Source organism: Narcine bancroftii, chromosome 12, assembly GCF_036971445.1.
Source record: "Narcine bancroftii isolate sNarBan1 chromosome 12, sNarBan1.hap1, whole genome shotgun sequence".
In the NCBI taxonomy this organism is placed as follows: Eukaryota; Metazoa; Chordata; class Chondrichthyes; order Torpediniformes; family Narcinidae; genus Narcine; species Narcine bancroftii.
Genome location: NC_091480.1, coordinates 30,090,837 through 30,104,994, shown reverse-complemented (window position 1 = coordinate 30,104,994; position 14,158 = coordinate 30,090,837). Strand labels below are relative to the sequence as shown.

The 14,158-nt window shown below is 39.6% G+C and overlaps 1 protein-coding gene across 3 annotated transcripts in view; it reads left to right on the top strand.

The window, feature by feature from the left end:
* unkl (unk like zinc finger) overlaps positions 1-14,158 on the top strand; it is a 131,310-nt gene that overhangs the window by 47,747 nt on the left and 69,405 nt on the right. For all 3 annotated transcript variants that reach the window (XM_069906607.1, XM_069906606.1, XM_069906608.1), the window contains exon 3: positions 7,955-8,131. In XM_069906607.1, the coding sequence (XP_069762708.1) occupies positions 7,955-8,131 (177 nt within the window). The remainder of the gene's footprint in view (positions 1-7,954; positions 8,132-14,158) is intronic.

Below are 14,158 nucleotides of genomic sequence, written 5' to 3'. Positions count from 1 at the left end.
CAAACTGTTTCTGTGTTTATCTAGAGGTTTGCATCTTGCAATATAGCCCATTGCTATTAACATGAAAGAGTAAATGTTTACTATTTATTTTTTTGAAAGTGACAGCAGGAAAATCGCCAGGAATGTCTTGTATAGATCTTTTGTTAGTAATTTAGTGGTGTAGAATAGCTAGTACTTTAATCGCTCTTTTTTTTAAGCTGCAGGAATTGGACAACAATAGCGAATAACTAATGTGCAAATCTGGGCAGGGGCAATCCTAAACTGATCAAGTTGTGGAGAATGAAGCAATGACAGCAAATTGAAGAATATCTCCTCAACTTATCTATTAGATTTCTGAGGGAGATCCTTCTTGCATTGGAAAAGAAAGGTCATTCGATTCCTTGAACATGTCACATTTTCTGTAGATCCTCCTGATTTTACATTTACCCTTGCGACTGAAGCAAGTTAATTTAAATTAAAGATAGGGAAGGTTGTAAGCAATGCAGATAGATTGAGTACATGGATAAAAATGCTGGAGAGTATAAAATATTTCTTAACTAGCTAATAATGGTGAAAGAATTTGAGAGACTTTAGGATAAAGTATCATGTTCCAGCCTAGAAAATAATCAGTGTCTGTAAAATGATCTAATTGAAATAATTTGTACATTACACTGTGCAGATTTTTAGATCTAGTTTAGATCTAGTCTGGTTTGTGGCTATCAGAATGTCAGCCATGTGTCTTGTTAAAGATAGGAAGGATTGTCTTTGACATTTCGTGTTGGATCATTCACAACCAGGACTTCATTTGAGTTACCAATCTAAAAGATGACCACTTATTTCATGTCCATTTTGTATGGGGTTGAGAATCATCCAAGTCTTGCAAAAAAAGGTCTCATTCTGATAATGATTCCATGGGCTCAGTGATTGTCTTTGAAATGTTGCTGCCATTTTATTAAGATCTTCATTATTTCTCACTGAAATGTTTAATTTCTGCATTTTACTCCCATGTTAAATTCCTTAATTTGAGCAGTGATCTTCCATCTTTTAGTGTATGTAGAAACTGGCAAAATGGGTAATTGAGGCTTCCATTCTAATATTTGGTGGAGTGATGACATTCCCTTGTGTCGGTTGCTGGCAACATCCATTTGCATCAGTGGTCTAATAATGCAATGTATGATCCCATTTAATTCCATATCTGTCCTTTGGTATGGCATCTATCCATGTACAAGAGTGAAGTAATGCTTGGCCAGAGCAAACTGTTCAAAAAAAAATCTTTGCTCCTATACTTCTTGGTTTCTGAGGGAAGTTTTGGGGGATTTCCCCCTTTCCCAAGCTTCAACAAATATTGGTTGAAGATGACTGAAATTCCATTAAGCAGGTTAGTCCATTTACATCAATGGCATTAAATGTCAAATTCTGTACTATCTAGAGACAACGCTGTCAAACTTTGCAAAATTTATCATTTTATACTGAATAGCTCAAATGCATATATTCTGCAACTATTGCAAGAAATGCATCTCTGGACATAGCAAAGTCTCAAAGCATCCAATGAATATAGAGTAAATGTGACCTGGATCAATGTCCTGCACTTGTAGAATTTCTGATCTGCTTAATATTAAAAATGCTCTTGGACAAGTGATTGCAACCTGCTGATACCTCTTTGCATCAGACTTTCCACCCTATATTCTGAAGGAAATGTATTCAATATTTGGTACTGCAGAAATAAAAATAAAAAAACCCCACTGCTTTAAACCAGGATTTGCCTTGAATTTCTTTGAATCTTGATGAGAAGATATGTCTGGCTTGCAAGACCTTCACAGCCCTCCATGAGGGTGGGTGGTGGGGTAGAATACAAAGCAGACTAAGGTGAATGCTGTGGCTTTGCTTTGGCCTCGTGGCCCATTCCTGCTCCTAATTCAGCAGGGTTGACTACTGGTTCTTTTCTTTGGCTTGGCTTCGCGGACGAAGATTTATGGAGGGGGTAAAAAGTCCACGTCAGCTGCAGGCTCGTTTGTGGCTGACCAGTCCGATGCGGGACAGGCAGACACGATTGCAGCGGTTGCAAGGGAAAATTGGTTGGTTGGGATTGGGTGTTGGGTTTTTCCTCCTTTGCCTTTTGTCAGTGAGGTGGGATCTGCGGTCTTCTTCAAAGGAGGCTGCTGCCCGCCAAACTGTGAGGCGCCAAGATGCACGGTTTGAGGCGTTATCAGCCCACTGGCGGTGGTCAATGTGGCAGGCACCAAGAGATTTCTTTAGGCAGTCCTTGTACCTTTTCTTTGGTGCACCTCTGTCACGGTGGCCAGTGGAGAGCTCGCCATATAATACGATCTTGGGAAGGCGATGGTCCTCCATTCTGGAGACGTGACCCATCCAGCGCAGCTGGATCTTCAGCAGCGTGGACTCGATGCTGTCGACCTCTGCCATCTCGAGTACCTCGACGTTAGGGGTGTGAGCGCTACTGGTGTGACTACTGGTACATGATTGTAAACTCGACTCATAATTTTCACCATAATAACCTTTCATACCCTCCTTGTTTATATATCTTTCCCTTGAAAAGAGCATTTCAAAGATTTGATATTGTTGTCTGAAGTTGGGTAGCTACCTTCCAAAATGATGCACTGACTGCAATTCAATTACAGCTGTAACCAAAATTTCCTACATAGTTCCAAGTCAGTTGATGTTTTGCTACAATTATGCTTTTCATTGGCTGTAAAGTACTTTGGAATGTTTTGAGGTCATCAAAGGAATGACAGCAACAATTTTTTTTTCATTTCTATTTCCATCAGTGGGAAATAGCAGGAAGTTACATTATGGTTATTTTTTTAAAAATGAAGAATGAAAGATTTTGGTTATTTGCTGTATAATCAAGGGAATTATCCATTAATTACTGATTTCCAAAACTTCTGTTGACATTAGGTTTCTAAACTTATACACCTTTACTAATACATTATAATTTTGCATTAAATATGAAAGTTCTGATGAAAGGTCATTAAGTTATAATTAACTTGTTTTCTTTTTCCACGTAAATCCTCCTGGATCAGTTGACCACTACTTTCTGTTTTTATTTGCATTAGGAATTGGGGTTGAGATTCTAGAAGGCATGATACTTTGAACAAATATGAATAGGGAAATCATTTTTAATATCTTTGTTGGGAAACATGACCAAATAGTGAATTTATATGTAATTAACTGAAAAGTTAATCAAATGCATTAGGAAACTTGGTTCTCAACTCACAGTTTACAATTTTGGAATGGAGGGGCAATTTTGGAAATGAAGTTGCAAGATGATTTATTTAAAATTTTTAAATTAAATTTAGACATACAGGTCACGGATGATTTCAGTCTATGAGTCGGTGCCGCCTAATTTCTCTCTTTGGCTTGGCTTCACGGATGAAGATTTATGGAGGGGTAAATGTCCACGTCAGCTGCAGGCTCGTTTGTGGCTGACAAGTCCGATGCGGGACAGGCGAGTCTGTTGTCTATCTCGTTGTCGATCCTTGCATCCGATGAAATGGTGCAGCCGAGATAGGTAAACTGGTTGACCGTTTTGAGTTCCAATTAATTTAAACCTCTGGTATATGTTTTGAAGGGTGGGAGGAAATTGGAGCCCCAGGGAAAACCCACACATACACAGGGAGAAAGTACAAACTCCTTTCAGACAGTGCGGAATTCAAACCCTGATCACTGGTCCTGTAAAAGTGTTGAGCTAACCGGTATGCCAACAGTGCCCCAGTTGTAAGCAAAGTGATTGTTTCCTGATGTTTGAAGTACTTGGTAGCTCATTATTTAACTCATCATCCATTTCCTAAAGATTTATCAGGTTAATACGTTCTGACAAAATGAACATTGGCTGTAATTTTACTAAGCAATGATATCGGAAACTGGCAAATTACCACAGATATGTGGTATAAAGTGTGGTATGGGGACACCATTATCCATGAGCAGAAAGCCCTCAAAAGATAGTGGACACAGCTCAGGACATCACATACAAAACCCTCCCCACCATCAAGAACATCTACAGGAACGCTGTTATCAGAGAGCAGCAGCAATCATTAAGGATCCATGTCACCCAGCACATGCTCTATTCTCGGTGCTATAGGTATAGATGTCACAAGACCTGCACTACCAGGTTCAGGAATAGCTGCTACCCCCTCCACCATCAGACTCCACAAAAACTAACTCAATCAAGGACTCATTTAAGGACTTTTACTTCAGCACTTTTTTTTCTTCTCTCTGTATCGGAGCAAATTGTTTACATTTCTTTATTTGTCTACGTGTTCTTTGGGTACAGTATTTTTGCACTGCTAATAAGTGACTATACTGCCTCTCCTGCAAGGAAAAGAACCTCAGGATGTATGTGATGTATGTACTCTGACAATAAATCTGAATTCAACATTCCTATATATCTATCTCAATTTGTCTAGATAGTTTTGAGGGGAAATATTTGAGAAATGTCTTGATTATTTAAATGCTATCAATTTGTATGTTGTTTAAGGCAGAAAATGTGAAGTGCATTGATAGGATTTTATTGGAATACAATGTACAAATGCACTAACATGCCTGCTCCAGCCACGCTGGTACATAAGATACAATAATGTAAATTAGCAAGAACTTTGATTTAGAAAGGATATTGACTAGTTCCTTGTTATAAATAGCTTTTGATCTACTGTTTTATCTACTGACCAGATAAATAAATCGGCCTGGTTTGTAAATTAAATTGCCCAGGAATGTACAGGGCTACAGAAAGTGGCCAACCTACGAAAGTCCATCACTGGCATTGACCTCCTGTCCATTGAAGATATCTATTTGATGTACTGCCTCATGAAAGCAGCCAACCTCATAAAAGACCCTAACGGACCCTGGCCACACACTTCTTGTTTCTACCTTCAGAGAGAAGGTACAGAAGCTTGAAGTCCAGCACATCTCTGTTCAAGATCAGATGTTTTTCCAATAGCTATCAATCAAGCTCTTGACTATCTCTGTACTACCTTCATAAAGAAGCTACTTCAGGACCAAAGATGTGTCTTCACCATTGTAGTATCACATTTTCTTCCACGAACTGCAATTGTGAATATTTATTATCCGTCCTCTCTTGTGTGCTAATTTGACTTGTACTTTTTGTTAGCGAATTTAACATGCTTGTGAAACTGCAGCAAGAAAGAATTTCAGTGCATTTCCACATTACTTGCGGCTATGATAAACTCTCACCATTTCTACCTGAAGTATTGCGCAGATGCAAAGCAGTGATTCTCATCATTGACCTTGAAATGTTGATCAGCATGCTCTTCCCTTTTTTAAACTTAGTTGGGTATCAATTTAGACAAAAGCCATGTCATCCAGAGGGCCTGCTATAATAATTGGCAAGGAAATTGAGGAAGAACAAAAGAAATGTAAGATTAAGGTGTAAACCAAAATCTCATAAGCTTTTTAAAACGTTCTATTATTTCATGATAAAACTAGAAGCATTTACAGAACCTACATCAGTTTTCAAATCCGTAATTATGACATGGTTCACATTTTAACAAACTCTCTGACCTCAACAAATTTATCAGTTTTCCAGAGTGCTAAATATTTAAAAGTGAGACTGGAATGTAAATATTTGAAGTTTTAATCAATCTTTATTTCCTGTGGTTGCAGTAGTAAGGTTGAACAATGGCAGAATTTGAAGATATTTAAGTTAAAGTTTGTATGTGTACAAATCCCAATGTTGGTATGAGTTTTACAGTACTGTACTAATGACAAAAGCTGAATTTAATTCTGAGCGCAACTATAAAACATGGGCCAACACAAATTGTTTGAGGAGCTCAGCAGGTCAAACAACATCTGTGGTGGCAAAGGGATTATTGACGTTTTAGGCTGAGACCCTTCCCTGCACCAGAATAGAGTGGCACAGGAATCCTGCTGTTTGTTTGTGTTTGCTCCAGATTCCAGCATCTGTAGTCTCTTGTGTTCACAAAACATAAACTATTCAATAGGATGCTGAATAAATACTTTTGGGTCAAATGATAGCCATAATCGCTGGGCTGGAAGGGAATCTATATTGGTTTGTTATATACTATTGTGAAACATGTCATTAATAAATGTTAAGTAGTGAGCATGCTAACCGAGTGAAAGAACAAGGCCAGCAGTCAGTGGCTTCATTGGAACTCATGAGCTTTATTTTGACTAGCATACTGCCAATTTTAAGGCATTTGAACATTGCCGTAAACTACGTCATCGTGATGTAAGTGCGCTACCTGCACGCATGGAGGCCCGAGCTCCTACCAGAAAAGAAGGCTGCGCGATGCCAACTTTGTGGCTGCTCCAATGGCATGCACGTAACCCACAGAGCAGGTTTGCCTGGCCATCAAAAATGTACATGGCCACACAACCCCCCTCCACCTCCCAAGAACCGGCGCTTGTGTCTGCCTTGCTCAAAATTTGTACAGTCTTTCATTTAGGAGGTCTACCTTGGCGCTTGGCTGGCTGTAATCAGACTGGCTGGCTTAAGTCCAGGTGTGCTGTCTTCAAGCTCCTTTCCCCCAGTGTCCAGAATGAAAGTTGAACCATTGTTCCATATTACTTTGTAAGGGCCCTTGTGTGGTCATTGGAGTAATGAATGGTGTGTGTCCTGGTGGACAATTTTTTAAGTCTAGGGATGGAGGATGGGGTTTGTCCATGGTGGGTTGGTGGTCTAGATGCGAGGTCACCTAGTTTCTCGTGGAGTCGCTGTAGCACTGCGGTGTTCTCTGCCTCCTAGTTGTGGGTTACCGGCAGGAATTTGCCAGCGACTATCGGGTGCGCCATAAACCATTTCAGCTGACAATGCCAGTAGCTCTTCCTTTGGGGCTGTGCGGATCCCGAGAAGGACCCAGGGGAGCTCATTCTCCCCAGTTGGGGCTCATTAGCCTGGCCATGAGCACTGACTTGAGGTGCCTGTGGAAGCGCTCAATCAGGCTGTTGGATTGGGGGTGGTAGGCGGTGCTGTGGTGTAGCTGCATTGCCATGGAGGCTGGTTAATTTAGATCAAAGGGCGGAAGTGAACTGGGCTCCCTGGTCTTTGTTTATATGTGCCGGAGTGCCAAAATGGGATACCCACGTTGACAGCAGGGCCCTAGCGCAGGAGTCAGCTGTGGTTTTAGTGATTGGGACAGCCTCAGGCCACCTGGTGTAATATTATGGTAAGGAGATACCGGTAGCTGTGCAATACTGGCAGGAGCCCCACGATGTCGACGTGTATATGGGCAAACCTGCGGGTCAGCATTTAGAAATGCTGGAGAGGGGCTTTGGTGTGCCTGTGGACCATGGCAGTTTGACACTGCATGCACGTCCGTGCCCATTCCCTGACCTCTTTCTGCAAATCATGGCACACAAAACGAGAGGAAACCATGCGGACTGGGTTCTGATAGAGGGATGTGAAAGGCCATGAACGGAGTCGATTGCCCTCTCTCCAAAGTGCTGGAACAACAGGGCAGGGGTAAGGCTTGAAAAGTTCTAAAGATCTGCCCGTCTAAAATTTTCACCAACCATTCCAATCTGATCCCAATCCTCTCAAGGACCAGTGCAAGAGTGATGCTGTGTATTGTGGGTCTGCCAAAATTTGTATAAATGATGACAATTATTTTAATTTCCCTTCAATCGACAGATGTAATAATTATTTCTTTTTCCTTCATTGTCTAAAGAATTATAATAGTTTGCCTTTTCTTTGCCCTCTTGATGCCTTACAGCTCTTGCCTCAGTGGACTTTTGTTGTATTACCATCTCTTGATCTTAAACTTCCAACCTATTGAGCTGACACGAGTTTGGGGTACCTTTATGGATGAGCCCAAAACTGTCTTGCTTAATAAATGACACTAGAATCTTGTTTCTATTATTTTTAAAAAGTTGAGAAAAAAATTCCTTAAATAGATTTTGCGTGATTTGAGCCTAATCTGAAAAACAACTATGTTGATGAACTCCAACTAATGAAACTTAACAAATTTTATTTCTCTTAAAGCTGTCCGTATCTCCATCGAACAACTGGTGACACAGAAAGAAAGTATCATCTACGTTATTATAAGACTGGTACATGTATCCACGAAACAGATGCTCGTGGGCACTGTGTGAAAAATGGACTTCATTGTGCATTTGCTCATGGACCACATGATCTTCGCCCTCCAGTGTATGACATAAGGTACTTTTGAATTTATTGTGATAACACTTTATTTTTTTAATGCCTGTTGTTACAAACTAAGAGGACCACAAAATCCAGCAGCAATAGAAATTCACCAAGACAAATGGTTACTTAAACAAAAGTTGCTTTTAATTATCTTTAAACAATGAAAACCGGATCAAACTCTAACTTATTACTCTTAACTTAACCTAACTTAACCCCCTTCTCATTCTAAGTGCAAATCTATGTAATGTGTGTGTAAGTTTAGAAAATTTCTTTAATTCACAGTTCAATCTCACTTCTCATTCTTCCAAGTTCACTGGTTGCAGGCAGTTCTTGTACTGTGCACAGAATTTAACATTTATGAAGTTCACCAGGCCTTGGTGCTTGAAAGGTAAATGGTTACCGCTCAGGAAGGTTCTTGTCGGTTTTCAGAGAGAAATTTATTGTCTTTCCGAAGAAACTTGTCCCATCAGGATTTTCCAGATGATAGCCTCTTTCTTTCAGGTCACCACAGAATTCCTTTTTGTTTCACTTATTTCAAATGAAACATTAGGCAGCCAGTCTTCTCCTCTTGTATGGACCACAAAGGCTTTGACCAGACTGAACTAAGCACTCACAACCCATCTTCAAAATGGGGTTTATCCCAGAAGCTTGCCAGCTTGTCCTGTTCCAGTCCCAGCTGCTGCTGCTGAACTGTAAAACTGCAGAACTGAATTCTCTCCCTCTCTCTGTCTCCCCCATCCCGCCCCGAGAAAAGCCTGTTTGGCTATCACTGCTTGCGAAACCACACGATCCTCTTAGGCAATAAAGCAAAACTACACTAAGACAGCCTGCAACTCTGAATCTAATCCTCAGAGTTCTTTCATCTGTTGCCTTTCAAAAAAACAATCCATTTGTGAAGTGTCTGCAGGCACTCCCAAAGCTTTTCCAAAGGCTCTCTGAGCTGGACTGCCTAACTTGAGCAATGCTCCAATATTTTAAATGAATCTGTTTTGAAGTGTTTGTATGTGGCCTACACTAAAAAAAACCTGCTGCAATTTATCTCCTTTAATATATATCGATATACAATATAAAACACAACATAATCTGTCAAACTGTTAACTGTTTTTTTTCTGTTGTCTATAACCTTTGGTCCAAATGTTTTCTAACAAGATATTTACATCCAATCTTCCAAAGAAATTGTTACCCTTTTTGACTTTCATTGCTCAAATTCTGCTCTTTGTATTTTTCATGTTCATCAAGGAACTTGTCAGCCTGATTTTTGGGTATACCTTGCTGTAGTTGTGCATTGTTTTATTAGGTGAAGTGGAATAGTTTCAATGCAGTAATGTGCTGGATCTGGCATGGGTAACAGTAAATATTGTATGTTTTACATTTTGTGTGGGTGTGTCTAATGTATATTTTGGCATACAAGTTGAGTCTTTTGTCTTTTGAGTCCTCAAAAAGCTTCAAAAAACCACGGGTCAATGTATGTCAGATACAAAAATGAGACATTAAGTTCAACTAAAACAAAACCGCTTGACATGGATTCAGTGTATAAAAATGACCCGAAGCACCTTCCCACCAACTGCCAGGTGCTGCCATAACCGCCTAGACATTTTGCAATTGTAGAGCCTGAGGTCCCTGCTCATGCCTGGTAGGCAGAGGTCCTGAACCGACACCCTTGGGCCGATTTCGGTGGCGGCCAAAACTGAAGACTTGGATCCAGCATAGTTTGGCATCATCCTGGCCAGAAGCAACTTTTTTTTTCAAACTTGCTTAATTTACAGATATGTTACTTGGCAATTGGGGTGTTGTAACAAAGTTTGGGTTGTTGCTGGTAGGCCCAGACACAAGTCTCTGGCACATGCTGAAAATTGGTGGGGTGGGGGGATGGGGGGGGGAGTCGACATATCCCTGATATATGATAAAACCATGATAATGACGCTGAATAAATACGGGGACCTGACTAATCTGAAGGTCGACTTGTATACTGAAATATGTGGTATATAATTGTTGCTAATCGTCAGGTGATTTACGAGGCAACGACAAGTTTTACTAACCATTTTAGAAATAAAATTTACTTTGTATTGAGCTGAAACACTGCAAAAGATTAGCTTGTTTGATTGGTCATTGTAATTTATATTTCGACATCAAAAGATCCAAATTGACTTGGATTCTTTCCCTGACTTGTTTTTCTGTGACTCTTTTCAATTTCAGTTGCATGTAGTTTCCTCATGAAATGCGATGATGTGCAAATTGGTAAATTAGTTGGTCAATGTTAAATTGTCCCTGATATTTAGGTGAGGGGTATAAATCTGGGTCCATTGAAGAAAATGTGAGGAGAGAATTTTAAAAATGGGATTAATTGTAATTATGAATGTTTGAGGGTCAGTGTGGTCTCAAAGCCTATTTCCATGCTGCTATCTTGAATGGCATAATTGACAGTTTATTAAATTAAGATATAGTAGGTCATTTGTTTTATCTTGTCCATTTTGAAACTCTCATCTTTATAGTTCTGTTACCTTGAGAAACTCCTAGTTGTTTCTTAATCAATTTTGGTTCTAAGTTGATTAATGTTGATATTTCAGCTCTGCTCCCTGTGTGGACTCTGTTCTCTATTTTCCAGTGTTAAGTGTGGAACTGCTATCTGCCTCAAACGTGCCTTCATTTCACGAATCTCTTGCATTCGTTTGATGTTTCCATTCTAAGTTGGTTGTTAAATTTTCTTAATTTTAATTGGCACACTGGGCTCTGAATCTAAACTGTTGGACCAGAGTGGGCTCTTATTTTATGTGATTTTTAAATGCAGAGCTTGTCATAGATTTAATTTGAAGACGAGAGTGAAAATATTGCCTTTAAGATAATGAGTCTTGACATGATACAAGATCTGTGTTTTGTATATTGTTTGAACATTTTATCTATTGCCTAGTACTGGAAGAGATTTTTTTTTCCTGTCTTGCCTTTTTTTTTCCCCTGTGCCAAAAAAAATCAACACATTCATAATACATAGAAACATAGAAGATATATAGAAGTAGGTCATTCGACCCTTCGAGCCTGCTCTGCCATTCAACGACATCATGGCTGATCTTAAAGTTCAGTACCCCGTCCCCGCCTTCTCTCCGTAACCTTTAATACCCTTATACTTAAGAAATAGACTAATTCCCTCTTAAATATATTTAATGAACCTGTTGATGTTCCTCTGATTTTTCAGAAAATCAAGTGTGTGTGTGTGTGTGTGTGTGTAGTGTGTGTGTAGTGTGTGTGTGTAGTGTGTGTGTGTAGTGTGTGTGTGTAGTGTGTGTGTGTAGTGTGTGTGTGTAGTGTGTGTGTGTAGTGTGTGTGTGTAGTGTGTGTGTGTAGCGTGTGTGTGTAGCGTGTGTGTGTAGCGTGTGTGTGTAGCGTGTGTGTGTAGCGTGTGTGTGTAGCGTGTGTGTGTAGCGTGTGTGTGTAGCGCGTGTGTAGCGCGTGTGTGTAGCGCGTGTGTGTAGCGCGTGTGTGTAGCGTGTGTGTGTAGCGTGTGTGTGTGTAGCGTGTGTGTGTGTAGCGTGTGTGTGTGTAGCGTGTGTGTGTGTAGCGTGTGTGTGTGTAGCGTGTGTGTGTGTAGCGTGTGTGTGTGTAGCGTGTGTGTGTGTAGCGTGTGTGTGTGTAGCGTGTGTGTGTGTAGCGTGTGTGTGTGTAGCGTGTGTGTGTGTAGCGTGTGTGTGTGTAGCGTGTGTGTGTGTAGCGTGTGTGTGTGTAGCGTGTGTGTGTGTGTGTGTGTGTCTTGCATTTGCCATGAGCTGGAATGTACTTCATGTATTGTGCTAAGGAATGGTAAAATATAATGGTCAAATTGAAATGTGCTGGTAATACTTGATGGGTCAGACAGCATATATGGAGAGAGGGTAAATTAATGTTTTTGACAACTTTTCACCAGAATTAAACCTGATGCTGGCTAATTTGCTGAATATTTCAATTAATTATCAATTGTCTGGTTCCCCTTCCTCTATCAGAGGTAGCTATTGCCCCTTTTACACAGAGATCCCACTAAATTGGCGTGTCAATGACCTGTGTTTAAAGCCAGGTTGGTTCGGATTGGAGCATTCACACTGAACCAAGAAAGCTGGTTCAGTTCAACCTTTTGCATAGGAACCTGGCAACCCAGTGCAAAAGGAGCTGGAACCTGTAGCATTACCATAAGGCGTCCCAGGAAGGAGGGCAAACCTTTTACGCAGGAGCTGATGTGAAATGCATCGAGTTTGATACTACCTACCTTGGAGGATAAGTACTGGGATGAAAATGACCCCCTATCCCAGTTTCATTGTGTCCACACAGGTAAGTGAAGTGGTTAAAAGGCGGTTAATTACAGTCTTTCAAGGGCAGTTTAAAGGGCCTAGAGTTGATCATTGGACTAAACTTGTGCTCATTCCCCATCTTTTCCCTATAAGGCCAACCTTGGACTTTGAACTGTTTTAGTTATTTGACAAATGCTTGAGAAATTCAATGAATATACAGAAATTTCTTCAGACAGTGAAGAATATATTTGACTTTTTAATTCTAAACTTCAATTATGATGTGAGATGAATGAAAACAGAACTACATTGTAAGTACTGTTATAAAATCACTGTTTATGACGAGATCTAATGTTTGTGTTCCAAAAGCAGCTGCCGTATATGAAGCAAATGTATATTGCTGTGTTTGTCTTTCCCCTGCTTAAGGTGAATTCCCTCTCTAAAAATGTGTTTTGGATATAGATTACTGCTAAATTTTCTATTTGTTAATTATTCAGTTACTAATTTGCAATATGATCATCATAAATACTTTTTATGCTGAAAAGCCACTGTTTTCAATTGAAGGCAGGTTAGACGAATGAGGATATTTGAACTAGATTTATGAGTAGCTGATCTATGACAATTCTTTTAACAAGCCATATTTTCAGCTTAATAAATTGAAAAGTTTACTCTTTCATCTTTGATACCATGTTACTTCTGATTGTACACCCATTGAAAGTGCCTACCTTTTTTCGCACTATGAACCATATCAACCAATATATTTACAGATGCATCTCTTTAAATATTCACAGTGACATTTTCTTTTTCTCCCTTCCCACCCCCCTCCAAAAACAATAAATATTGAACATATAAAATACAATAAAACAATATCTTTATACAAAAGGAATACAAACAAAAAAGACATGTCATCTACTTATACACATTAGATCTGATTGTGTTTATCTTCTTATCATTTTAGGTGGTGGTGGTCCGAGGCCTACTCATTCTGTTATGTTCCATATATGGTTCCCAGGTTTTTTCAAACATTGTAACTTTGTCTTTTAAATTATGTGATTTTTTTTACCCCCAATGGGATACACTTAAACTTGGTTATATATTCCATTAATGTTTATAGTGATAGAGTCCAACGTGGCCAACTTGTATCTTTATTTTCACTTCTTCCCGCCTCTTCACCACCTCCATCCCCTTTTTTTCCATTAATGTTTTTTAAGTTTTCCTTTTTAATCTCAATATATGACAACATACTTAAGACATGAAATACCCCAACAATCACCACAAGCAATAACCCTTTAACCCCAAATGAACCTTCCCTCCTTGAATTGCCCCTTGTCCCTTGACGGCAACCACAACTCCCCTTTCTATTCGGTTTGCGAACTTACTCGCAAGCGTCAATTGATTTCGCAGTGATCATTATTCTCTCTCTCCCCCCCCCCACCAGAGAACACTATTTTCCTATACATGTAACAAAGCTCTTTCTTTCCCCCCTTTTTCCCCTTTCTCTTATCCATCTTTAAATCTTTATATTATCTTTACTTTATATTTTTATGTATTTTTGTATATTTTCTTGCCGGTCTTCCTTCTTGTCACTCCTCCTCCTCTCTTCTCCTGTCCTGCAAATTTTCAGCAAATTCTTGGGCTTTCTTTGGGTCCGAGAACAGTCTATTCTATTCCCCAGGAATAAGTACTTTGAGTACTGCTGGATGTCTTAATATAAAGTTATAACCTTTCTTCCATAAGATTGTTTTTGCTGTGTTGAATTCCTTGCTCTTCTTTAAAAGTTTGAAGCTTATGT